The sequence below is a fragment of the Castor canadensis genome, chromosome 13 (assembly GCF_047511655.1).
Source record: "Castor canadensis chromosome 13, mCasCan1.hap1v2, whole genome shotgun sequence".
NCBI classification, from domain to species: Eukaryota; Metazoa; Chordata; class Mammalia; order Rodentia; family Castoridae; genus Castor; species Castor canadensis.
The window spans coordinates 39234182-39260824 of NC_133398.1; the positions used below are offsets into that span (position 1 = coordinate 39234182).

At 40.3% G+C, this 26643-nt stretch overlaps 1 protein-coding gene and 2 non-coding genes across 9 annotated transcripts in view; all 3 read left to right on the forward strand.

The window, feature by feature from the left end:
* Positions 1 to 26643, forward strand: part of Ubap2 (ubiquitin associated protein 2) — a 99557-nt gene that overhangs the window by 69989 nt on the left and 2925 nt on the right. For 4 of the 7 annotated variants that reach the window (XM_020163842.2, XM_020163843.2, XM_020163844.2 and 1 more), the window contains 11 exons: positions 1468 to 1657; positions 5043 to 5256; positions 8170 to 8444; positions 9096 to 9265; positions 10553 to 10766; positions 14483 to 14522; positions 17849 to 18032; positions 18961 to 19030; positions 23493 to 23718; positions 24431 to 24522; positions 24828 to 24875. In XM_020163842.2, the coding sequence (XP_020019431.2) occupies positions 1468 to 1657; positions 5043 to 5256; positions 8170 to 8444; positions 9096 to 9265; positions 10553 to 10766; positions 14483 to 14522; positions 17849 to 18032; positions 18961 to 19030; positions 23493 to 23718; positions 24431 to 24522; positions 24828 to 24875 (1723 nt within the window). The remainder of the gene's footprint in view (positions 1 to 1467; positions 1658 to 5042; positions 5257 to 8169; positions 8445 to 9095; positions 9266 to 10552; positions 10767 to 14482; positions 14523 to 17848; positions 18033 to 18960; positions 19031 to 23492; positions 23719 to 24430; positions 24523 to 24827; positions 24876 to 26643) is intronic. The other 3 variants (XM_020163846.2, XM_074051596.1, XM_020163847.2) reach the window with 1 other exon arrangement.
* On the forward strand, positions 1783 to 1863 carry LOC141416037 (small nucleolar RNA SNORD121A). Its single transcript, XR_012440962.1, has one exon. It is a non-coding gene; the product is annotated as a small nucleolar RNA SNORD121A (small nucleolar RNA).
* Positions 16331 to 16408, forward strand: LOC141416038 (small nucleolar RNA SNORD121A). Its single transcript, XR_012440963.1, has one exon. It is a non-coding gene; the product is annotated as a small nucleolar RNA SNORD121A (small nucleolar RNA).

Here is a 26643-nt window from a genome sequence, read left to right on the forward strand (position 1 = left end):
TTTGTATCTCTGTAATTTAGGATATTATAATTAGTAGATTATCATCTTGGGGTCCAAAATACTAGTTTGGGATTCATTGTGGCTATAGAAATGTGGGAACAGCAGTATTTAAGGAAAGGAACTCAGGGCCAAAGTTCTTCAAGAGTGACTCCTGAATTTTTTGTCCTCCTAGAGTCTGCCTGAGTGAGAGTTTTCAGTTAGAGAGCTGATGGGAACAGGCCTTTGGAAGGAATTCATTGAGCTTCTTATTAGGTAATCTGGAACATCTTGCAGGTTCTGCTGTATTTTGTAAGTTTGGAGAAGAATGGTTGCAGGAAGCAAGCAGCTCATTCACATGGCAGGCAGTAATTCATCTGAATGGACTTCATACTTTCAGGTTTTAGGCCATGTTTCTCAAACTGGAGTATCTTGTGTTTCTGAGGGTGTTATAAGAAGTCGTAGTTGACAGTGGCTTGTTACTTTGTTGTGCCTTTATTAAATATTTTAGAGACAAAATTAAACACACATGTCTAAATATAGGATAAAATGTAAAAGTTATAGAGGTATTTAAAATAAACATAAAATTTGCCAGATCTTCTACCATTGCTGAGGTCCAGGGGACTGGAACTCAAGTGGTAGAGTACCTGCCTAGCAAATGTGAGGCCCTGAGTTCAACCCCCAGTACCTCACACTTGCAAAGCAGGTGCTTCTTACTGCTTGAGCCACTCCACTACCACATCCTCCACCCTCATCCCTTTTTGTGATTTTTTTTTTTTTTTCTAGATTTCAAGATAGGGTCTCATGAACTGTTTTCCCAGGGCTGGCTTCAAACCTCAATCCTTCTGATCTCTACCTTCTGAGTAGCTAGGATTACAGGCATGAGCCACTGGTGCCCAGCTTCACCTTTTGTTTTTCTTTTTTCAAATCCATGCTTTGAACTGGTCGCAGGTGGCTCATGTCTATAATCCTAGCTACTTGGGAGGATGAGATTGGGAGGATCACTGTTCCAGGCCAGCCTGGGCCAAAAAGTTTGTGAGATTCCCATCTCAATAGAAAAAAGCTGGGTGTGGTGGTTTGCACCTGTCATTCCAGCAACAGCAGAAAACCATAAAATAGGTTTGCAGTTGAGACTGGCCTGGACAAAAAAACAAGACCCTATTTTAAAAATAACCAGAGCAAAAAGGGCTGGAGGTGTAGCTCAAGTAGTAGAGTACCTGCCCACCAAGTGTGAATCCCTGATTTCAAAGCCTAGTACTGCCAATAGCAACAATAACAAATAACCCCACAAACAAACAAAAAAACTCAAAGCCATGCATTAGTGGTTTATGGCTTTATAACATTTTTTTTGATGATTGATGCCTTCCGTTTCTCTTTCCTAAACTTCATTTTCTGAAGGTTCTGCTCACTTGGATATTTTCTACCTTAAGATTACTGACTAGTATCCCTCTCATTTGTTTGTGGTTTCTCATTTGCTTTTTGTCTGCTTAGCATTGATCTAGTAGCCTTGCTCCAGAAACCTGTTCCTTCCAGTCAGACCTCAGAAGTCAACACCTTTGAAACCTCCCAGCAGCAGAGCTTTGGCCAAGCCCTTGTCTTCACAAATTCTCAACACGACAATCAGATGGCATCAGGGACTGGCAACACCACAGCTGCCAACTCCTATTCTCCTCAGAGTCTGGTAATGTACTTTTATTTCCATACGGGATTACACCCATTAGCAGTGGCAGTCTAGAATATGACCCAAGCCTTACAATTATTTTTCCATAAATAATGTGATTATTAAAAGTTCTGCAATAGATCTCAGTCCAGAAAACAATGATGTGATAATTTCCAAGCACATATCTGATGATTCCATGTGGACTTTAACTACTGAGTTTACTGGACTAAGATAAAAATATATGTTTTTGATAAGTTGAGTGTTTATCAGATAATAGATAGAAATGATTATTATTGATATTAATGACTTAATTTTATTGTAGTTTGTTTCAAAGTCTGTAGGCTTAATATGTTAATTTTAATTTGTGTTTAAATTAACATGCAAAATACAGTTCTTTCCAAGTCTACCTAAGTTTTTGTAATTTGTAAGTTTCTTTGTTCTTTTATTCCATAAAATACTCTTTTTTTTTTAAAATACAAACAATTTATTTGTACATTTGAAAGCATTTATTGAAAAGATGTCATTCAGTGGTGCGTGTGTGACTCTAAATTCTGAAGAGAATTAGGTTCCCATCATAAAGAACTTCTGAAACTGCAAGTGAAGAATGAAACGGTAGGCTGGTGGGAGTAGAAGATTAGAAGAAAGGTTTTGAAAGAATGCAGGTGCAGAACAGTGAACTGCAGTATGTGCCCACCTATAGAATGTTCTGAGCTGAGAGAGAGCACCAACCTGCAGCTTTCATTAGTGATAATTTTATTGTTGTGTACTTTGTTTGAAATCTGTCATCAAAAAACAGAATTTTGTGTCTGCCTAGCAAGTATGAGGCCTTGAGTTCAAACCCCAGTACTGCAAGAAACAGAATTTTGCTTGGCATGGTGGTGCATACTATAATCCCAAAGGGAGGAAAGGGAGGGAGGCAGGAAGATTTTTCTTTTTTTTTTCCTCTGCATAGTCACATCACATTCTGGGCTTGGAGACTTGGCCTTTTTAGTGTGATTGGTATATGAGGAAGTATCAGTGATTGAAGTGGGCATAGTGCCCTTTCTCTTCTGAGAATGCCTAACTAATAAAATCCCTGTTTTTAGATTGAGCCACTAATATTCTTTCCTTCTCTGTCTTTGCTACTGGTATGATGTCATTGCTGATTTACTAGAATCTCAGTCTGGTCATTGAATTCATAAATAGAGCTTGAATTTTTACAGTGACTTTTAGGTATGTTGCTTTGTGTTATGATCAACACCTTGAAACACTGGAGTAGGAATTGTTTGTGTAGATGAGTGTAAAATGGGGGGCAGTTTAAGGGGTGGGAACCAACAGGAGTGAGGAAGTTGAAAAGGAAAGAGTGAAGGGGGCGTAAATATGATTCAAGTATTTCATACACATGTATGAAATAGAATAATGAAACCTATTAAATTGTTCGAAGGGGGTGGAATAAGAAGAGTAATGGAAGATCAAATTTGGTCAAAGTACATTATATACAAGTATGGAAATATCATAATGAAACTCCATTATACAATTAAGGTACAATAATAAGGACTGGCAGAGTGGATCAAGAGGTAGAGTACCTGCCTAGCAAGGATGAGGCTCTGAGTCAAACTCCAGTACAGGCAAAAAAAATACACAAACACACACACACACACACAAATAAAAAAGAGAAAAAAAAGAATTGTTTGTCTAGCATATTGGAGCCATGGTTCTAAACCCTACTGTAGTTTATAACCATTGGGCTATTAAGCAATGACATTAATAATGATAATTAAAATAATAATGCCAGGGTCTACATAAGACAAAATCTTTGGGACTGCGATTTGGACACTGTATTTGTATGTGTGTGTATTAGGCACACATGCTACTAACACACGTTTTAAATGTCTTCCTCATTGAGGTGATGAAATTAAGAGACCCTGAACTGTTGCCTAGTGTATGGCATCAGTCATTGATGCAGTGAGTTCAAGGTATTATAAGTGTATTTGATAAAACTAGCTGATGTGTGATCGATTATGTAGGAAAGAAGACGAAGAGGGCAACATCTCAGAGGACACTGTTGAATAAGTAGGCTTGAGATAGGTTTTGTTGGATTATTGGAGTGATGGAAACCTAAGAGATGTGGAAGGCAGCACATCAGTGAAACTAGAGAAGTTAGTGATAAGCACCATTTGTACAGTTGTTCAAAGAGGATTGGATTGATCCAACTGATATGCTACAACTGCCCATAACATAACTGGCTTTTTTTTTCTTTTCTTTTTTTTTTTTTTTTTTGAGATATTGATGATTGAACTCATGGCCTTAAGCTTGTAGGCAAGTGTGCCACTACTTGAGCTGTACATCCAGTCCACATTTTCCTCACAATGGAGAAATTTGAATTTTTTTTTCTTTACAACTGGTATATTCCCTGCTTTGTGTGTTAATGATAAAAAAAATAATTATTTCAGTTTCCTTGCTCTAACTTCTGTGGAAAGCAAAGTATTTTCTGGTTTTGAAATTTAGTAGATTAGAATTTTTTTTTTTTTTTTTAAATTCTAATCTACTAAGTGTCAGTGTTGGAGATCACACCACTGAGCTACATCCCAAGGCCCTAAAATGTTACTTGTTTCAAAGAACTTGTCAGAATGATCTTGCTATGTAAAAAGGCTGGTCCTTTTACACTGCATGTTTTAGTCATAGCTTTTTATTCTCTTCAGATTTTTTTTTTTTTTTTTTTTTTTGAGACAGTGTCTTACTCTGTAGCCTAGGTTGGTCTTACTTGGACTCTTGATCCTCCTGCATCAGCCTGCCAAGTACTAGGAATTAAGGTATGTGCCAACATACCTGTTTCTTTGGATCTTGACATATGTATGACCTATGAGAGAACAGATGGAGGAATAGTGGCATTATTTTATTTTTTTATGGAACATGTTTTGTGTTCCAAGGTATTTGCTCATCTTCAGTGACCTATATGTTTCAGTGTCTGATTTTGGAATATTAACTGTTTAACTTTACTACCAAATTTGATCTTGCAGCATAACCTTAGGACTGACCTTTACTAATCATTAAAGATGATCATTGTGGTTCACAGATTATGACAGTTTTATGTTTTCATTTGCTAAGCATGTCTTTGTCATTTACTTTTATTCCTCTTCAGTTAAAAAAAAGGTGACAATTAATTGTGAATGTGAGGTACCACTTAAAAAAAATTCCTTCAAATCTATAGTAGGTATTTCTGATCCCTTGAACCTCATGTCAAGATTGTTGATTTGTCCAGTTTGTTCTTGTGACATAGTAAAATTTTCATCTAGTATTTCTAAAATAAAACTTACCAGTTCAGATTTCCTAGAGTACAGTTTTTAAAACACTTCTAAAAATACTTGGCTTGTTAAAGCCTGAAGTAAACATTGCTGAGGATTTGTTCTTTTGTTTCCCTTTAAAGTCATCCGTCCTTGGCTCAAGATTTGGAGAGCTTGCACCATCAAAAATGGCCAATATCACAGGCTCCCAGATTTTGGAACAGTTGAGTGCCCCGACTTTGAGCCAGTTTACTGCTGCCCCAAATTCACAGCAGAATAGTACTAGTCCCCCAACAACTACTACTTCTTGGGACCTCAAGCCCTCAGGATCCCAGTCTTCAGTCCTTAATCATTTTGGTAAGTATACATTTTTTGTAGTGGTTTGTCCATAACTTGAGGACATGCTAAATTATTAGCAGAGTATGTTGACTTGTGATCACTAAAAATGAAACTTAAGAAGAGATGTTTCTTTTTAGAAAACTTGCAGAGTTTTAAAATTTTTATCAGTCATTTTTGTGTTATACAAGACCTACATTTATTTGTTATTGCTATTCTTGCTAGTAGTATCCTGGCTAGAAGAACTGTGTATAAGTGTGGTAGGAGAAGGCAAATATTAGTATATAACATTTTCAGTAAATACATAGATAGGTTTTGTTAAACTCTATTATATAACAGGGTGGTAACAGAAGGTAGAATGTGGAAAGTATTTTAAATCATACCCTTTATGGGTTTAGGGGTATTGCTCAGTGGTAGAGTGCTTGTCTACCATGTGTGAGGTTCTGGGTTCAATCTCCAGCAGCACAAAACAAAACAAATCCACATACTCTAATGCTTTCTCATTCTGATATTATGCATGAATCCACCATGAGTTGTCAAGCTTTACTTACTAATGTTTGTATTGTAAAGACAGTGTGTGTGAGCTTGATGTTTTGGAACAGCAGGGGGTTACTTTAATTGTAGAATTGGTTGTGCGGGCTGGTTTGTATTTAGGATATAATGAGAGACAGTGGATTACTGTGCTCATTGAAATGGATTACTTGGCTTAATATAATATCTACCAGGGATAGCCCTTAAGAGACTATTGGGGGCTGAAAACATAGCCACCCTTCTGCCTAGCAGACCACAAAATTACAGATTCTCTGAAGGAAAACAGATGTTGAACAAAAACCACATTGTTTGTATAGATATGCTAGGCATAGTGAGCTTCACATACAGTTACTGTGTTGGCATCCTTTGGCTAGCACATACCAACATTCAACTTCCCAGATGCCAGCTAAAGACCAACTTTCAAGCAGACCTTTCTGATGGTAGTTGTAGGCTTTGTATGTTAACTTTTTCCTGCATTCTTAATAATGAAAGAAGTTTTTAGATATAAGCATGTTATTACTATATTCTTTATGAAGCCCATTCCTTTTTTTTTTTTTTTGGGCTCGGGGGTGTGCAGTACTGGGGATTGAACACAAGACCTCATGCTTACTAGACAGGTGCTCTTAGCTTTTAATTTTGAGATAGGGTCTTGTTTTATGACCAGGCCAGCCTGTACTTTGATCCTCTTGTTTGTGTTTCCCCATGTAATTGGAAATGACAGGCACTCGCTATGTGCCCAGCAACGGTTGAGACGATGTCTCTTGAACTTTTTGCTGGGGCTGGCCTCGAACTGTAATCCTGTAAATCCTCCCCCTGCCCCTTCAAACAAAGTGGCTTGAGCTACTGTGCTTAGCAAAAGCCTAATTCTTTTGATACATGCCTCTAATCAAGTTCAAAAATGAATTCATTTAGACTGGATGTGCTAATTTGGTTTTTCTGAAATGACCTGTTGGACTGTGTAACCCAGGCTGGCCTCAGAATCATGATCCCCTTGCCTCAGTCTCCTGAGTAGTGTGATTACAGGCAAGTACCACTATGCCCAGAAATGCCATTTACTTTTTTATAAATAAAGTTTTATTGAAACTAAGCCAATATAGGCAGAGTTGAGTAGTTGCTGACAGATGACTTTCAAAGGCTAATATTTATATTATCTGACCCTTTATAGGAAAAGATTTCCTACCTTTGTCCCATATGATAGAGGTAATATTTCATACCAGTGATGAGGAAATGGTTTATTATATTTGGTTTTCTGCTTGGAAAAGGAAGTTGAATGTACACACCAAAGTGCCAAATAAGTTAAATACTTAAATATAATAAATGTAGAACAGCTGTAGAGGATTTTTATTATATTCTGTGTAGGGGAGGACCTTTATAGGAATAAAAGAAGATAGCATAGCTACGTCAAAAGACAAATAAAATGTGAACATCTTAAAATCATACTCTAAACAAAGAATTACTTCTGTTAATAAAAAAGGAGTAATGAAAAAAAAATACTCTTAAGTGACATGGACAAAGTCTGCAGGAAAAGAACACTGAATAAACAAAATGATAGTTAAACTCATTTATTATTGTAGCCCAGAAACATAAATCATTCTTATTACAATATGTTAAAAACAATGCTTCCTATCTATGAATAGCAATTTCGTCTTGAAATTGTTTTGAAATTTTGTGTTTGAAAGTGTTTGTCAAAATTTAAAATACATTTATCCTGTAAATCACCATCTTTATTCTAGTAATTGATCCTACAGGGATCAGTACACTTGAGAAAAGGGCTTATATACAAATATGTTCATTACCACATTGTTTTCATAATACGAGACAGGAAAACCTAAAAGTCTATTAATACAGTACTAGTTTAGAAAAATTATATGTATGTCCTTTGGATTTTGATATAGTCAAAAGTGAGGGAAGTAGTTCTTTGCACATTAATATGGAAGTCTCTGAAAATTAAAATGACTTGAGAAATTAAGGTACATGGTAAATACCTTTTTAAAAAAATATTATATACAACATCCTTAAAACAATAATAGCTAATTCTCTAATGGGCAGGTGTTTATACCACTTCAGTACTTTCTTAGAGGTTCCTACTCCATATGATTTAGCATAAACTGTATACCTTCTCTGTGAGGAACTAAGGAATAAACCTATTTAGGCATCCTTTCCAGTTGTCAGTTGTATATTTCCTTTCTTAAGAGATTTAAGTAGACAATTCACAGAAACATGTAGTGATTGACGAGTGAAGCCCTGAGTTCAAACCCCAATATAGCAAAAAAAAAAAAAAGAAAAAAAAGAAACGTGTAATGATGGAATGAACCTTCGTGAACAGGAAGGTATAGAGGGAGTTCAAAACCTTTGTTAAAGAATAATTGATGGATGCTTTTTTTTTCTTTCTGTATTTCGTAGATTTCAAATCTCAGCCTGAGCCATCCCCAGTTCTAAGCCAGCTGAGCCAGCGACAGCAGCACCAGACCCAGGCAGTCAGTGTTCCACCTCCTGGTCTGGAGTCCTTTTCTTCCCAGGCAAAACACCGAGAATCAGTGCCTGGAGAGAGTACCTCCACTGTGAACAAACTCTTGCAGCTTCCTAACATGGCTGTTGAAAATCTCTCTGTTTCTGCCCACCAACCACAGCCCAAACACATCAAGCTCCCTAAGCGGCGGGTACCTCCAGCTTCTAAGGTGGGCATTCCATCCTGAAGTCATGATCCCAAATGGTGTATTTAATATCTAGCTAAAGTAGTGGGAGATTCAGAAACTATGAGGCAGTGTTTTCCCAGCACTTGGGAGGCTGAGGTAGGAGGACTGAGAGTAGGAAGCCAGCCTGGATTACATAGGGCTATATGGCATATAACTTAACTGCTTTATAAGGATTTGGTCATTTTTGAGTGAGTAGGCTAATGTGCCGAGAGACTCGTAATTAGGATAAAGATTTGAGGATGTAGACAAAGCATTTGTTCTTGTGTGTTCTCCTTTATCCCATAATTTGTATGTTCCTTAAACAAACAGAAAATACTTTCATAATTGACATGTCCCTGAAAGTAGCTCAGTGCCCACTCTTTTCCCTCAATTCCCTACCACAACACTATCCCCAGTACTTTTAAGAAGCAGTTGGTCGTATTAACTTTGACCATTCCCCTGTGACCCTTTAATTTTCCTTTGTTCTTTTCACTCACTTTTTACAATTCCTATTGCTCTTTCTTTCCTTTCTGTTTCTCATTGATTCTGCCAGTGTAGTCTGGGAAACCCAGTGTCTTATTTGGGTCTGTTATAATCCTTTGAGACTTGGAGTCCCTGACCTCTGTTTCTGACATTACAGCTTTGCTTTTTCAGATTCCAGCTTCTGCAGTGGAAATGCCTGGTTCAGCAGATATCACAGGATTAAATGTTCAGTTTGGGGCCCTGGAGTTTGGAACAGAACCCTCCCTCTCTGAGTTTGGATCAGCTCCAAGCAATGAAAATAGTAATCAGATTCCCATCAATTTGTATCCGAAGTCTTTAAGGTATAAAGCTTCCAGTTTTCTGGTTTTGACTAAATTTAGTACTTTCTTTGTAAAACAAGACAAATTAGTCAATGATGTTTAATTCCAGAACTTTTTTTTTTTCTTTACCCCTAAGAAAAACTCCATACCTGTAGCATGTATTCCCACTTTCTTGTTCCTCGCTATCCCTTGACAAACTGTCTCAGGATTTGCTTAACCTGGACATTTCACATAACTAGAATCATGTAAAATGTGACCTTCTGTGTCTCTCTTCTTTGATTTAACATAAGGTTTTCAAGGTTCATCCTGTTGTACATATCCTTTTTATTGCCAAACCTTTAATTGTGCAGATGTACTACATGCTGCTATGGAAATTCAGTTACAAGTTTTGTGTGCTTTCAGTTCTTCTGGATATGTATCTATGAGTAAAAATTAGTGGGACATATGGTAACTGCTGTATTTATCCATTTGAAGAACTGTTAGACTTTTTCCAGAGTGTAGCTGTAGCATTTTACATTCCTTCAAGTAATCTGGGAAGGATCCAATTTTTCCACATCTTTGCAACACTGATTTTCTTTCCATGGAATATCGTATAAATAGCAATTGCCAGATTTGAGATTTTTATCAGTTAGTTTTTCCAGGTTCAGAGACAAAATCTGATCCAGTGGCCTGGATTCCTGGAAAATTGCTCCCTCCTCTCCCGTTCTCTCCCCTCCTTTCCTTTCCTTTCACTTTCTTTCTTTTTTTTTTTTTTTAATTTATTTACAGTTATGCAAATTCAAGTGTTAGACTTTAATTTTTTTTTTTTTGATGGGACTGGGGTTTGTCCTTTTTCTTTCCCTTTCCCCTTTTCCTTTTTTCTTTCCCCTTTTCTCCCTTCCCCCTTCCTTCCTTTCTTCCTTCTTACTCCCTCTCCTTCCCCTCCCTCTGTTGGTTGAGATGAAGTCTCGCTAACTTTTTGCCTTCCTGATCTCTGTGTCTTGAATAGCTGAGATTACAGGTGTGAGCCATGAGCTACCATGCCCAGCCTTAAAGTCTCTAAAGGGTTCTTAAAGGTCTCCCCCATCTGTCAGCTAAATTAGGTGGGTCTGGTCTATGTCTGTCTGGTGATACACTTACAGTTTTAACTAAGAATATCAGGCTAGGGGTGTGGCTCAAGTAGTAGGGCAAGTGTGAGGCCTGAGTTCAAGCCCTAGTACTGCAAAAAAAAAATATATATATATATGACCATGAATTGATCAAGTGGTTCTGTTCAATAAAACTGTGTGAAACAATATTAATGTACATCTAATTTTTTATTCTTTATAGTAATCCTTTGAATACCTCTTTACCAATGACCAGTGCTGTACAGAATGCCACCTATACAACTTCAGTCATTACCTCCTCCAGTCTGACCAGTTCATCCCTGAGCTCCAATAATCCAGTAACAACGTCTTCCTCCTATGACCAGAGTTCTGTGCACAACAGGGTCGCATACCAAAGCTCTGTGAGTCCTTCGGAGTCAGCTCCAGGAACTGTCACAGTAAGTGGTGTTTCTAGGCTTCTCTTACGATATTCTATTTGGAAGTTAGTGTGTGGTTTGGTGATAATTTTTTTTTTCACAAGTTTTTATTTTAAAAATTAGCTAACCTTTTGAGTAGAATCTTTGTAGTTTATTGGGTTTTCTAACAGGCATCTCTAGTATCCAGACACACATACTGATTGTAGAAAAACAGGCTTGTAGGTAGTGTAAATATTTTGGCTTTGGTATAGGGTATTCCTGCATGATCTGATCCTGCCTACTCTCTGTTTTTTTACTTCTCTCCTTTTGATTCGTTTTCATTCACTGTGAATGTGGTTCTGCATTACCATTAGCTATATTTATTGTGTTATAATTATTCCTTCTTAGGGCTGGGCATATGTAGCTCAGTGGCAAAACATCTGCCTAGCATGATGTGTGGGGAAAGTGGGTCCTGGTTTTAATTCTCAGCACTATAAAAAAAAATTAGGCCTTCTGAACTCAGTTTTGGACTATAAAGAAACCAGATCTCTTTTGTATTTTTGTTTTTTATTTTATTTTTTAAAATTATTGTTTGGCAGTGCTGGGTTTGAACTCAGGGCCTCATCCTTGCTAGGCAGGTGCTCTTAATGCTTGAGTCACTTTCCAGGCCTTCTTTGGTGAGAGGTTTTTTTCCAGATAGGGTCTTGTGAACTGTTTGCCCAGTCTGGCTTGGAACTGTGAGCCACTGGCACCTGGCTTCTTTATCAGATTTTTAAATCTTCCCTGTAGAGGGTTTCTAGCTGTATATCTAATGTCACTGTCAGTGACAGACTTTCTCTTACATTGAGCTATACAAATGTCTCCTGAAAGTTTTAGAAAGAAACTTAAAAAGAAAATGTGCATCTAGGTCAATTTGACTGGTTTTATTTAATAGAATTTAATTCATTATTATTATTTTTTGTGTGATACTGGGATAACTCAGTGCTGTGTGCTTGGTAGGCGGTTGCTTTACCATTGAGCCCCATCATTAGCCTTTTTGTTTGTTTATTTATTTACTTTTTGCAGTACTGGGGTTTGAGCCAGTTCACCAGCCCTTTTTAGTGATTTTTTTTTGTTGTTGTGTTTTGAGATAGGGTCTCACAAACTGTTTGCCTGGGCTGGCTTCACACTGTTATCCTCCTGATCTCTGCTTCCTGAATAGCTAGGATTATAGGCCTGAGCCACCAGCTCCTGGCCTCTACTTATTTCTTATGTCTGGACTTCTTATGAGATTAAAATGTGTACCTCAAGGAGTTTTCTGTTCTGATGGTGATGTTTTATGTCTTTATAAGAATCTGCATTACATGAGTTTATGTTAGTTGATACTGACTTAATAGTCTCCTTCAGATTTATATATTTCTCTGTAAATTTCACCTTAGGAAACATAATCAGCTATTGAATTCTAGTTAAAGATCCATATGCTGAAATGTACTAGTGTCAGTAAACATAATTTGAAACAGCAAAAAGCAATTGAGGAATGGTTTATCCATCATCAGATAGATGGATAAACAGATGAAAAGGAAATACCCAGCACTGGAAACAGTAAAGCAAGAGGATTGAGAGTTCAAGACCAGCATGGGCTATATACAGGACCCTATCTCAATTAAAAAAAAAAAAAAAAAGTAAAATGTTAATTATTCAGTCTAGACGATAGGATATAGATATTCACTGTATGATTCTTTCCACTTCTCTATGATTGAAATTTTTTGCTTAAAAATATATATATATTGAGAGGACAGTCAGTGTGTATTCACTTCTGTATTCCTTTTATCATAGACATTATTTTGTAAATATGACACGGTATCGTGGAATTTTAGTTATACAACTCTTTTGTATAAGATTTCTAAGTGAATTTTAAAAACCCAACTCTACTTTTCAGTAACAGTGCTAGTAGTTGGTAATTCAGTGAGTGAAATATAAACCCATGTGCCACAGGAACCCCTCCCACTATATTTGCACGTTGTTACACACTCTGCATTTTACTTTGTGTAGCCTGTGCCCAGGAAGGTGTAGATAAGCTTCCAGTTTAGCAAAAAAACCTTCCTAGCACCAAAGAAACAAGCATGGTGCTTGCACCTTCTAAGCTGTTAACTGTTTTAGTTAAATTCTTTTCCTTTTTGGGGGTGGGGATGGTGCTGGGGTTTGAACTCAGGTCCTACACCTTGAGCCACTCTACCAGCCCTTTTTTGTGAGAAGTTTTTTTGAAATAGGGTCTTTCGAATTGTTTGCTGGTGCTGGCTTTGAACCATGATCCTCCTGATCTCTGCTTCCTGAGTAAGCTAAGGATTACAGTGTGAGCCACCAGTGTCCTCTTTATCATCTTGCATTTTAAAAACAGTTTTCAAGGTGGAATGAAATGTTTCTCCCTTCTGATAACTGTTCCTATTTCCCTTTCTGATTTTTTTAATCTGGTGCTGTTTTGGGAGGACTTATTTAAATGGCAGGATTTCTGCTATTTAGGATACACATATAGATGTTATAAAAAATATATTTAGTGAGACTGACCATACTTTAAGGAGAGAGAAAAGGTTAGAACTTTTATAGGCAGGTGCTTTACCACTTGAACCACTTTGTCATCCCTATTTTTGGAATCTTCATAGAACAAGATGTACTAGATTTGGGTTAATGCATAGACAACAAACATAAAGTCTTTTCTTTAGTAGTTTTGACATTTGTAAGAGTCTGTTTTAGGGTGTTTTTTTGTTTGTTTTTTAAATCTATCCTCCTTTTATCTTGGGACAGTGATTAAACATTGCACCATGCCATGACTTCGTGCTTATACTGTGAAGACAGATGTCATTTTGTAAATATACCTTTTTTTGTGTTAGCTCCATTGAATTGTCTTGTGATTATCCAAACCAGTTCTCAGGTTCTGTGTTTTTCATATATCACAGTGTCCTAACCTACTTTCTCTGAGAACAATTTGCTAGTGACATAAAACATGTTGGTGCTGGGCGTGAGGTGACTCACACCTGTAATCCCAGCTACTTGGGAGATGGAGATGGGGAAGATAACTGTTCTGACCTGGGCAGAAAATTAACATGGCCCCATCTCAACAAACTGAGCATGATGGTCTCTCTTGCAATCCCAGGTATAAGGGACATTTAGGTAGGAGGAGTTGCAGTCTGAGACTAGATCTGGCCAAAAACCCGTGACCCTATCCAAAAAATAACTAAAGCAAAAAATATCTGGGGGTGTAGCTCTAATGTAGAGCATCTGCCTAGCAAGTGTATGTGATGAGTTCAAACATTAGTAACACCAAAATGTAAATAAAGCATGCAAATTCTTGGTATAGATATTACAAAAAAAATTGGAAACATTTTCTTTCTTTCACATGTGGCACTTAGGAGACAGAACTTGCATGCAACAGAAATGTGCCTGATGATTTAAATATTATGGAACTTTCTATGTTCCTTATAAAGTCGGACATTTTAATAATTGTTTTAGGACTATTTCATTCTAACTTTGTCCTTTTTTACTTCCCAAATACTGAATCTGGTTTTCAAATACATCAGATTGTTGTAATTCATTAGAGTTTGTTGAATTATCCCCACTTAAAAAGAAAAAAAAAAAAAAAAAGACTAAAACAGGCAATTGTTCCTTCATTAATCTGTACCCTATGGTTGCTGCTGAATCCTAATAGAAAGTCACTGGGGTAATGATCCCAGCATGGGATCCATATAGGGTATACTTATTACTTTCTCTTCTGTTCCTTATAGAATGGACATGGTGGTGGTCGAAGTCAACAGACACTAGACAGTAAGTATATCTTCTAACTGTTCTTGTTATGATTGGAGGAACTCTGAGAGAGAAAGCATGGCTGACATGATGGTGAAAACACCTATTGGCCAATGGCTAATTCTCCAAAAAGAGCCCTTTTACATTTTCCCTAAAAACTACTTTGAGTAGTTTTTTTTTCATTGAGTATTTCAAACTCAATCCTTTTGCTTCAGCCTCCCAAGTGCTAGGGTTATAGGCATGCACCATCACATGCTTTTGATCCTTAATTGGAACAGATTCATTAGTTCATAGAAACTAACTCTTTTGTGGTACAGTTAGCAAAGTTTGACTAGAGATTCCCATGTGACCACATGATAACTGGTAGTATATTAAAAATATTGTAGCCACAGCAAGAAGGAGCTGATTGCCCTAATTAGGCTGTACCACCTGTGGGGGTATATGAAATTCATTTAAAAGATCCTTTGCTCAGAGACAGATTTTACATTGGTGAAAGGGCTGTCACTTCAATAATAATGAGGACTTTTTAAAGCAAAAAAAAAAAAATTGTTATTCTAGTGCAGGAAAGATGTGCTCCTTTGCTTCCAGGACCTGAGGGACTGTTCCTTAGGAGGAGTCAAAATGTTGTTCACTGTGGATGTCACATAGGAAAATGAGGACTGCCCGGTCCCATACACATAACAGTTCAGTGATTACTGAAGATAGTGCAAGCGAATCCCTGTTAGTGGTTTCTTGCTTGTCTGTGATTCTTTAAATTTTGAGTCATCATACATTAATAATATGAGCGGATTTCATTGTGATAATTTCATACTCTTGATGGTTTATTTTGTTTTCCTTCCTTCCTTCCTTCCTCCCTTGGAAGGCTTCATGCTTGCAAAGCAGCCACTCTACCACTTGAGCCACACCTCTAGTCCATTTTTCTCTGGTTATTTTTGTAGATGATATCTCATGAACTGTTCACCCAGACTGGCCTTGAACTGTGATCCTCCCAATTTCAGACCCCAAATACCTAGAATAATAGGCTTAGCCCCTGGTGCTCAATGCTTTTTTTAAGTACAGTTTTGAACTCAGGGCCTTACACTTGCTAAGCAAGCTCTCTGCCACTACCTCCATTTTGAGATGGGGTGTTCTGGTCAGTCTGGACCATGATCCTCTAATTTTATTCTTCTTCCCATGGCTAGGATGGCAGATGCACACCACCATGTATATCTTTTTTTCCATTGAGATGGGGGTCTCACAAATTTTTTTTTACCTAGGCTCACCTAGATCCATAGTCCTCCCAATCTCAGCCTCTTGTGTAACTTTGGGTGACAGGTGCATGCTACTACACCAAGCTGTTGGTTGAGATGGAGTCTCACTAACTTTTTTTCCAGATTGGCCTCTAACCACAAACCTCCTGCTCTCCACCTTCTGAGTAGTTGGGATAATAGGCATGAGCCACTGCACTCTGTTAACACAGGTTTTTATTTCCCACACTGACTTCTCCACCAGTTCCTACCCTCCTTCCATGGTTCTTGTTCTTTGATGGAAAGACCTACTGTGAGCTTGTTATCATTGCCATCCATGGGCCCAAGGAAGTACCTTTTAGAATCTTAGATTTGGTTGAGATATATCAGTTTTATCTTCATCCACTTTCTCTAAGAACCAGTTTCATCTTTAGAATAGGAGAAGAAGGACATGTAAAGGCCTTTGTAAGAATTGACTGTTGATCTGTCCTTGCCTGTGTTCGTTTTTATCTTTCCGTTACTATTAGACTAGAGTCTCCTCTCCCTCTGCCCCGGGCTTGCAGGGAACCTTGCAGAAGAGAAAAGATGGCTTCTGTCTCTTAAGTGGAAAAGACAGTGATGTATTTCCAAGCACATATCTGAGTTTTATGTGTGGATAGAACTAAGCTGAGTCTTTTCCACAGGTTGGGTTGATTGGTTCCATGTCTTTTCTGAAGCCTAATGAGCTTGTTTCAGTCTGTTGAAGCACATATTAAGAAATTTCTTACATGTAGATTTTTTTTTTTATTACAACTTTTCTTTCCTGTTGTTTTTACATTTACTTACATGTATATACCTTATTTGGGCCATCTTTTCCCCTCCCCCAGGAATTTCTTACTGTGCATTTGAAAGTAAGTAGTTCTTTCTGCAGATTGAAGGCATACAGACCTCTCCACAGTGTATCCCCTCTAGGTTCTTACACCCAAGTGCTCTGAGCTTGCCATGAGCTCTGGCATTGCCTGTCTGCTTTGGTGGACTGTGAATGGAAGCACACTGGGGTGTCTTGCCCATCAGTCTTCACTCTCCCCTGCTGTACCTTTGAAGGAATGTTTGCCTCACCTTATAGTTAAACATAATAATCTAAGCACCTGTTTTCCTTTTTGGGTGCTCTGTAGGTGGTTTAAGAACGTCCACCTCATGGGAGAGTTGATGATTATAGAGGTGTCATTTCTTGCTCTTTGTTTGGATCTTATATGTCCAGCCATCACACGTGGTTTTTTTTTTTTTTGAAATCTTTGCCCATTTTATTTATTTATTTATTTTCTTTTATTATTCATATGTGCATACAAGGCTTGGGTCATTTCTCCCCCCTGCCCCCACCCCCTCCCTTACCACCCACTCTGCCCCCTCCCTCTCCCCCCCACCCCCTCAATACCCAGCAGAAACTATTTTGCCCTTATCTCTAATTTTGTTGAAGAGAGAGTATAAGCAATAATAGGAAGGAACAAGGGGTTTTGCTGGTTGAGATAAGGATAGCTATACAGGGAGTTGACTCACATTGATTTCCTGTGCGTGGGTGTTACCTTCTAGGTTAATTCTTTTTGATCTCACCTTTTCTCTAGTTCCTGGTCCCCTTTTCCTATTGGCCTCAGTTGCTTTAAGGTATCTGCTTTAGTTTCTCTGCGTTAAGGGCAACAAATGCTAGCTAATTTTTTAGGTGTCTTACCTATCCTCACCCCTCCCTTGTGTGCTCTCGCTTTTATCATGTGCTCAAAGTCCAATCCCCTTGTTGTGTTTGTCCTTGATCTAATGTCCGCATATGAGGGAGAACATACGATTTTTGGTCTTTTGGGCCAGGCTAACCTCACTCAGAATGATGTTCTCCAATTCCATCCATTTACCAGCGAATGATAACATTTCGTTCTTCTTCATGGCTGCATAAAATTCCATTGTGTATAGATACACACGTGGTTTCTTTAGTTTTATCTGACCAGAGATGGGACCATCTGGTGACATGCTTAGGCATTGTCCTAGGGAATGTAACGTAATATGTCTTACCAAAGCCTGATGTGCTACAAGATACTCAGCATATTTCCAATAATCAAAATTAGTTCTCGAGCTAAATAGATCTGTTTCTTTCAGCTACTTCATGTGTTCCAGCTCCAAAGACAACAGACCCTCCCTCCGCCCTCCCATCTGTGGGCTCCCTGCCCAGCACCACTTCTTGCACTGCGCTTCTGCCCTCTGCATCCCAGCACACTGCCACTTTGCCCACCTTGTCCCAGCCTGGTGACCTGGCCAGCAGTCCCCTCTCTCAGCTTAGCAGGTACGGGGGAAATGTGGGCCCAGAGTGAGAAGTACACTGGGGCAAAGTTCTTGAGCCACATACAGCGTTGTTTACACAAACGAAACCTATTTATTGCCCCGACATAACATCTTGGGCTTTTATGTTAATACTCAATTAGGTGTGGCCCCATCAGGTCTTAAAACACCGGATGTGAAAACCTTGACTGTTTGTAATGCCTCTGCTGCCATAGAGCACTGGGTCTCCTGGGCATTGATGGGGCCATGGGTTCCCTGCTACTTTCCTCTGATCTTAGGCAGGTGCTACCTACCTGTTTTGTCCCCAGCTTTCTGTCCATACCACTGTTTTGTGAAGTAAGAATGATGTTGCATTTTTGAGCAGGTATTTGACTTGTTGTTATCATGGCTCCAGAGATCAAGTTAGAGCAGGGTGTAGTAGGGCTTGAGGTATGGCTCAAGTGGTAGAGTGCCTGCCTTCCTAGTAAGTGCAAGGTTCTGAGTGCAAACTGGAAAAAAGAAAAAAAAAAAAATAATAATAGGGTAGTTGGGAGCAAAAGCATCTGATTTGAACTCTGGGTCTGAAGAAAATTGAGGCTCTGATTTTGGCATGTTGGGTAAATTTGCTCAATTTTATGAGCTCTCCATGCATGGCAATACAATCCTGGTTTTACTTTTTTTTATAGTCAAAAGATTAAACGGTTATCCTTTACTGAATTGTCTCTGTAGGGTTGCCAGGCCAGGATGCATCAGACCTCATGGTGAGGTCATTTTAGGTCATTTTAAACCACCAGGACTTTATCACTGGGTTTTGAGGGTATAAGGACTGAAATGCAGACTTTCCCAGGGTTAGGAGGAACAAACTTGATTGTAGCCACTTCAACCCAAGTGGGTCTCGATGCTTTGGAGAAACTTGTTTGGGTGGACATGCGCTGCTCTGTTTTGTCTTCTAGTTCCCTCTCCAGCCACCAGAACAGCCTCTCCTCTGCGCATACAGTACGTTCCTCGAGCACGCCACACACAGTAAGTGTCCTCGGGCTCACTCCCCACCAACCTGCCTGGTATGCCAGGAGCTTTCCATGTGCAGCTAGGGCTTTACTTTGTTAATTTTGAAGATCTGAGATAATATGGAATCATCTGGCTGAAGTGTCTTGATGTAGCTACTCATTGCTTGGACTCTGTGGCAGGTCCCTGCTTCCTGAGGTGTGGCTTTTTGGAGGTATTGCCTCAGACCTGTGTCCTCTTGGTAGAGGGACATTTATGAGCTTGCTCCCAAGAACTTATTATCCTCTCTTTTCCTCATAGCAGATATTCCTACCCATTTGAAAGGGTTTTTTTGTTTTATTTTTGCAGAAAAATAGGTTCATTGCTGACTCCAGCCTGGCCTCCACTAAAGCATATTTTTAGTGAAGAGCATTGTTCTTTGGTAAACCCCCTCCGTGCCCCCACTACTTGGTGTAGAGAAAGTATTTGAAGGAAAGTGACACTCTTAAGTGGGGAATCTCCATCCTCTGTACCTGTGCATTTCTGAGAATGACACTTCTGACTCTTGCTTGACCTTGACAATATAATTGCATTCCATTCTGTTGGTGTCATTATGACTGTCCTAGTGGTAGTCATTATGTATCCCATTTGATCTACCCTCATGCCATCTTACCCCACTCCAAGGCAGACACTTTGAAGGAAGTCTGGAGGGTAAAAAGGCAAAAATGGAAGCAGAATTGTGCTGTTGAGGACGCCTGACCAAGAGACATTCAAAATTGAGGTATCAGGTAGGATGTGTCCTCATGGATTGTAGCATAAGGTTGTGGACAGAATTCTGTTCTGTCCTGGCTCCTGGGTGCCAGAGGCTCCAAACAAGGTGAGGATTTGAGAGGAAATGATTGGGGAGAGGCAGGTAATTGGTGACATTTGTTTCCTCTGAGAAGAGAATCAGCTCAGGTGGTGAGAAAGCCATAGTTTCCATTGAGATCTGCCCAGCACTGGATTTTTAACTCCAGTTTTCCAGGTGGAATCTTATATAAGACCCTTTGTCATAAAACACCATGCAACCACCATTTTCAACATGGAGCACAGTGTGGCTGCATGCCTGTCTGCCCACCAGCTTCTTCGTCTGGTTGTGGGAGCCTTGAGTGCTGGGGAGCTACCTTTGTGCCTCAGCCCCTGTTGCACTCACGGGGAACTGCACATACCATATTAGCAGACTCTGGGATCCAAACTGCCATGGCCAGAATTGCCTTGTCCAGTGAGCCCCACACACTGTCAGTGTGACAGTGCTAAAATATTCAAAATAATTATTTCTAAAAGTGATAAAAAGCTATATTTTATTCATCCTTTCAAGACTTAGCAGAAATCCATACTAAGGGAAAATGCATCAGATAGGCATCTTCCTTTGTCTTTTGTCTTTTTTCTCACGACATTAACGACTACTCTATACGATGGTCCTCAGCTCGCAGCCCCCAACCCCCCACCCAAACCCAGTGTCTTTGCACTCTTTCCATATTGACACAACTCTTTGCTCTGTTCTCACAGTTGTACTGTCTGACTTTATTGGTTCTTATTTAGGAACATTATCTGTCTTGATGCTAATGCTGACTTGTACAATAAGCCTGCCTTATTCATGGATTTATTACAGTTTTGACAAAAGCCTGGTCAAAATAATGCTAAGTTTTTTAAAAATCAAACTAAATTTCAGGGCTGATAGAGCGCCTGCCTAGCAAGCATGACACACTGAGTTCAAACCCCTGTACCAACCCCCCAGAAAAAAACCAAAAGAAATTTCAAAAACAAAAATTTTAAATTCCACACATGTACTACTCAGTCCCACATTATCACCAGTTGTGTTTAAATAGCCGTTACCTCCTGAGTGTTCTCTGCCCTTAATTTTGTGAAACTGTGCCTCCCCAAAAGCAAATGGTCCCCCAAAAGCAAAGTAAAAGTTAATATGCTTAAGTAATAAAGTGAAAATTGAAGATTTGTTAAAAGGTGGCATATCTTTATTGGATGTTGGGCAGTGTTATCGGAAAAAAATGAATCAAGCATCCCCAGTGCAGCACTGAACACTATGCATCCTGACCAATCTTGGTTTTTCCTTGTTGGCAATCTCCTTGGGACCAAGTACTCGTGGATACCAAAGGTCTACTGAATAAGGCCACAAGTTTACATGTTATTTTTGCTTTATAGCTGTCAGGAGGGTAAATCCTGGATATGGAATTGTTAGGCAGTTGTCATTTTTATACAGATTATTCTCCAGAGTGATTTTAACCTGTTTCTCTTTCACTGGCAATATATAGAATGCCTTATTTCCCGAAAACCTCCTAAAAATGGCCTCATTACATGTTTGTATTTTTCCAATATGTTAGGAAAAAATGTGAGATTTTTAAATGAACTACTTTATTGAAATTATTTCTACTCATTTTTTTTATTGTTGTGCTGGGTAGGGGTACATTGTGGCATTTACAAAAGTTCTTACAATATATCAAATATACTTGAATTCTCCCCCTCCACCATTCTCCTTTGTCATGGTGCCCTCCCTCCTCCCACCTCCACCATGTTTGATTTGGCTGTACTGCGCATTGAACTTGAGCCTGATCCTTTGCTTTTAGTTTATTTTTCAGTAAGGTCTCACACTTTTACCCAGGCCAGCCTCAGACCACAGTTCTCCTACCTCCACCTCTTTAAGTAGCTGGGGTTGTAGGTATGAACCACCATGCTCAGCTTATTTTTGAGGTTAGGGTCTCGATAACTTTTTGCCTGTGCTTGCCTCAATCTTCCTAGCTCTACCTTTTGAGTAGCTGATATCCCACATGCCCAGCTCATTTTTTTTTTTTTTTAATTGAGTAAGCTTGGACATTTTTTCTTTTATGCTTTTAAAAGACATTGAGTTTCTTTTTCTGTGAGCTGTTTATATTCTAGGTTCATGTTTGTGTTGTTTTGGCCTCTTTCTAGGAACCCTTTATAATAGGGAGACTAGTAGCCATTTGTGGTGGGAGGCACATCTGTTTTGTCATTTTATAGTTTGTGTTTTAAAATATAGTCAAATATGTCTTCTTTCATAGTCTGTCATAATTAGGTCTTTCCCATCCAGCATTCAAAAGGAAATCTCATTGTTTTCACTTGCTTTTCTTGGCCTGTTCCTGGGGAGCTTACTGCCTAAGTGCCAGTGGATAGAATTGGCCATTGAGGAAAGCACTTACACAGGGTGTGGTCTAGTTAAGACTGTTGTTTGTCCTTATAGTGCAGGATGGTAAGCAAAGACAGCCTTACTAGGGTCAGTGAAGGGAATAGAAACTTTTTGGATGACTTGAGTTCTTTTCTGCAAGTCAGGAATTTGTTTTCTATAGAGAATCTCTTATGAATAGATGGCAAATGTTCATTTTTTTCTTTTTTTACCTTCTCTCTCCTATAAGGTTGTATGGCCAGTAGCACTTAGAAACCTTGGTCAGAGCTATTCCAGGTTCTGTGGCAGATGAAATTTGGTTCTTTTGAGGTCTGTGGCTTAGGTGCTGGACAGAGCAGTGCATCCTTTGCCTACTTCTTTCTGTCAGGCTCTCTCTGTCCTGGTTCTGTACTTGGAGGAGCTCGAGTCCCTGGTAGCTCCAGGAAACCATGTTTTCAACTGTTTTAAGCTTGAGGAGTTATTTCTGGGTGTTCTTTAGATGGATAGGGAAGGCTTTGGGGATGTCTGCAAGGACTTTGAGAGGTTGTCTTCTTTTGCCTGAGGTTTTCATATTCTTTGGCTTCTCCAGGTGTTTCTGTGCTTCTGTTTACTGCACATACTCTGGTTTGGAGACTTGTGTCAGTCTTGCGGCTTTTCTCTACTTATTTGGGATTTTCTTTGTCCAATCTGGCATATTTCTTCCACCTATCCACTTAATGTTTGATTCCCTTCATGGCATCTTGTTACTATAATTGAGCTGCTGGCCAGGAGTACTGGAACTCAGGATCTTGTTGGGCTTTCTGCTGGATTTTGTCCTTCCTTCCCATGTAGATCTTGTTGAGCAAGCATAGTGGGAGGACATGTCCTTTTAAGATCAGAAGCTGTTACCAGGTTTGCAATGAAAGTCCTTTCATGGCCTCCTGTGGTTTCCAGACCAGAATTGCTAAGAAGCCTAATAGAAGGAAATCCAGAGACTCTGGCTTGACCTGGGTTACCTATAAGACTCTGCTTTTCTGAGGTGGGTTCTTTCCCCATGTCCAAGTACTCCGTGTTCATTTATGATTTGAAGTTTGCCTTGTACTTCTGTGCTTCATTTCAGATATGGAAGTATCAGCAATTTGAAGGATTGTTAAGAGAGATTTGGTCACAGTGGTCAGTCCTGATGCATAAGTGAGGCAGGCACAATGATCACTGAGAATAGAGCCTATCACCTTAGAGTCCCTGTGTTTTGGCATTTTCACCTAACTATTCAGCCTAACTATGAGAATGCAGGCTTATAGACAAGGCCAGGCAAGGCTCTTCCAGCATCTTCTTCTTTGCCTCTAGATCCATGTGTCCTGGCTTTTGTTTTGCCAGCATGCAAGTGTGGAGAGCACCCCTTCCCACCAGTCTTCGGCCACCTTCTCAGCGGCAGCAAGCTCTGCCTCGAATGTCCCATCCTCGGGTGTCAGTCTGCCTGGGAGCATGAGCACTGTGAGCAGCCTCTGCCTTGGTGGGACCACTGTGAGTGCACCCAGCAGCAGTACCAGGGCCACACCCTTGGTGACCTCAGGTATGTGCCCCAGGGGCCTTTCTTGCCCCCTCAAAGGTACAAACTTGGCTTCACAGCAAGGGTTCCCACTATGTCAGGGCATAGGGGGTAAACGTAAACTCCAGAAGATCACATGCTCATTCTGGCCCTGACTGATGGGGGCAAGGCTTCCTGGCAACCTTTATGCTTCTAGTTCCTTAGATTTTTTTGTCATTGTTCATCCCTGGAGCTAAGTTGACACAATGACTTGAAGGGGTCAGAAATGAACTATCGTGGGCTTCTCCTGGCCATTTTAAGTGACTGATTGCCTTGTCAGCCAGACCTAGGCTGTTTTAGTGAGTCAATCAGACTTTAGAAACCCCTAGAACACACCTTTGCCTCAGCCTATGTCTCCTGTCCCTGTAGAGCCTCCTTCTCCTGTTGTGAAGTTGCTGTTTGTTTCATGTTCATGTTTGCTCGGTTCATTGTGTCCTTTTTGATTGGGTGGCAAGAGCATGTTTTTCTCTGGACCCAGAACCCTTTGACATTGAGACATTCTGAATGTGATGGCATGTGCTTTCTGTTTTCTGTCTTTCCCCAAGTCACTTCTTAGCATGACTGTGTCTGTCAGCTGCTGCCCTGCCTTTGTGACCAAGGGTCCATCTGGGGTGCACTGCAGCCAGCAGTGATCTCATAGATCTCTGCCTCTTCCCAAAGCTAAGGAATCTTACACATGTGGTGTTTCCTTTTACAGGCAAAGCACCCCCAAACCTGCCTCCGGGGGTACCTCCCCTGCTGCACAACCAGTACCTCGTGGGCCCTGGAGGTCTTCTTCCTGCATACCCGGTGAGTGCATGGTGGAACTCCTGGCCAGCCCCACCCCTCTTGGCCTCAGGGACTGTCTCCTGTCTGTACCTAGTGAGGGGGGTCCTGGGCTGGGGCTACAGGTGCCTGCCTTGGGCTGCTCGTGCCTTATTGTCTCTGCCCCTTAATTCCTGATGTGTCTTCCTCCATCTAGACTCCATCTAGGCAGAATTCATCCCATAGCAGCTCATCCAAGTCCCATTTCTGTCTTTTGGCCCCTAGGTGGACCTGGGCTTCACAGAGGATGGTGTGTGGTCCCTAACATGCCCGTTTTGTTTTTTATACAGATCTATGGGTATGACGAGCTCCAGATGCTGCAGTCACGGCTGCCCATGGTGAGTGGCCTGGTGAGGCAGTGGTGATCCTCTTCTTACGGGGTCCTTCCTCTCTTGGCCTTGACTACCACCCCACTTGGCCCTCAGGATCCTTGACTGTGGAACTCCCTCAACACAACTTCTTAAAAAGCTGTTCTAATGGCCCTGAGTTTGGCAGATGAGTGTACAGTGCTTGTCTTTGAAGAACTTGAGGGCCTTTGAGACCTAGAACCCTAGTATGCCATGCCCCTTAATAAATATAGCTCCTCCTTTTCCCTCACTTTTTTTAAAGAAAAAAAGAAAAGCAAGAAAGGTGTGGTGCACACCTGTAAATCTAGCACTTGAGAGTCTGAGGCAGGAGGATTGTGAGTTTAAGGCCAACTTGGTTACATAGAAACTGTTTCATCTTTGGTCCTGGTGTTTTATAAGGTCTTTCCCTCAAAGCACTAATAGCACTATAGTGACCAGTGTGCTGTTAGTATACTTCTGTCCCCAGATGAGTGAGTACTTGGTGATGGCTGTCTTTAAGGTGTCTCTTGGATCTGGCTACATCCTTAATTGCAAGAATGCCCACCTTGGGCTAACTCTGGTTTTTGTTGCTGCCTCCCTCTCAAGCTGGGTTGCCTCTTTATTCTGGCCCCCTGGGTATGGGCATGAAGCACATGCCTTATCTGGGAAAGCCACAGTCATAAGAAGAGAGGGGAAAGTGGTAGAACAAGCCTGGTTTCTGCCTGCAAATTGGCAGGATTTCCTTCTGAGTAAGCTAGTTCTCAGTCTGTTTTCCAGGACATATGTTGGAGACTGTTAGACCACAGGATGTAGTCTTTCCAGTTTCCAGAGAAAGGGGCTTTCTCCCAGTGAGGTGCTACCTGCCCTTCCTTAGAGGTCTACTCTAAGGAAGTCTGCTCATAGCTACTGAGAGCTATGGAGTTGCAAGTACCACTTCTGCCTTTCAGAAAAGAACCATTTCTCTACCTGCTTGGAATCCCCTTCAGTGACAAAGGCTGACTGCAGGCCTGTGGGTCCTCCTAGAAGACTTTGCAGCGGAAAGTCTTCCTAGAGCCCCTGGGCAGCAGCCATGCAATGCAAGTGAGGTGCCTGCAGGGGGTTCAGCCTACCATTGAGGCTCCTTGGTTCTCCACTCTCAGATGGGACTCCTTTTACTTTTTCTTAAGTGTGTCCACATTTGAAATATATAGCTTTTAATTTTCTCTTGGGTCATTTTTAGTCTTTGCTATTTTTGTGCCTGATTCCTGCCTTTGGATTTCATCTTCTGTGAAAGGGTACCCCCTTCTGGGCTTTCTCTAGATCTGTCTCCAGTTGTGTTCCTATGAGCTCCACACAGTTCACCTGATCCTTCCACCTCCTGGGGTTCTAGGTTGGGAATTCTGTGGGTATCCTGGAGATTACCTAGAGACATTGGCAGCAGATGTGAGTGCCATTCACATTTTGTCTGCTTGTGCCCTCAGAGCTAGAGCAGCCTAAGGGATTGTGTCTAGGTCTGTCCAGGTCTGTCTTGAGTTCTGCATGGTGAGTAAGGGCCAGGACATGGCTCTCTTGTCCACAGAGCTCCACCATATTTTGCCCCCTGTCTCCACACTGGTGTCTGTTATTCTTGCCCTTGGTCTTCTGCAGTGTCAGTGTTGTCAGGGCAGACTGGGTATGAAGAGGCTAGTTGAGGGACTGTACCTACCTGGTACTATTCCCTGTCCCACTTTAAATCTTCTAGGCTCTTCCTCTCCTACTGACTGATTTTCCAGGTTGGTTCTATTTTTATCAACTTGCCTGG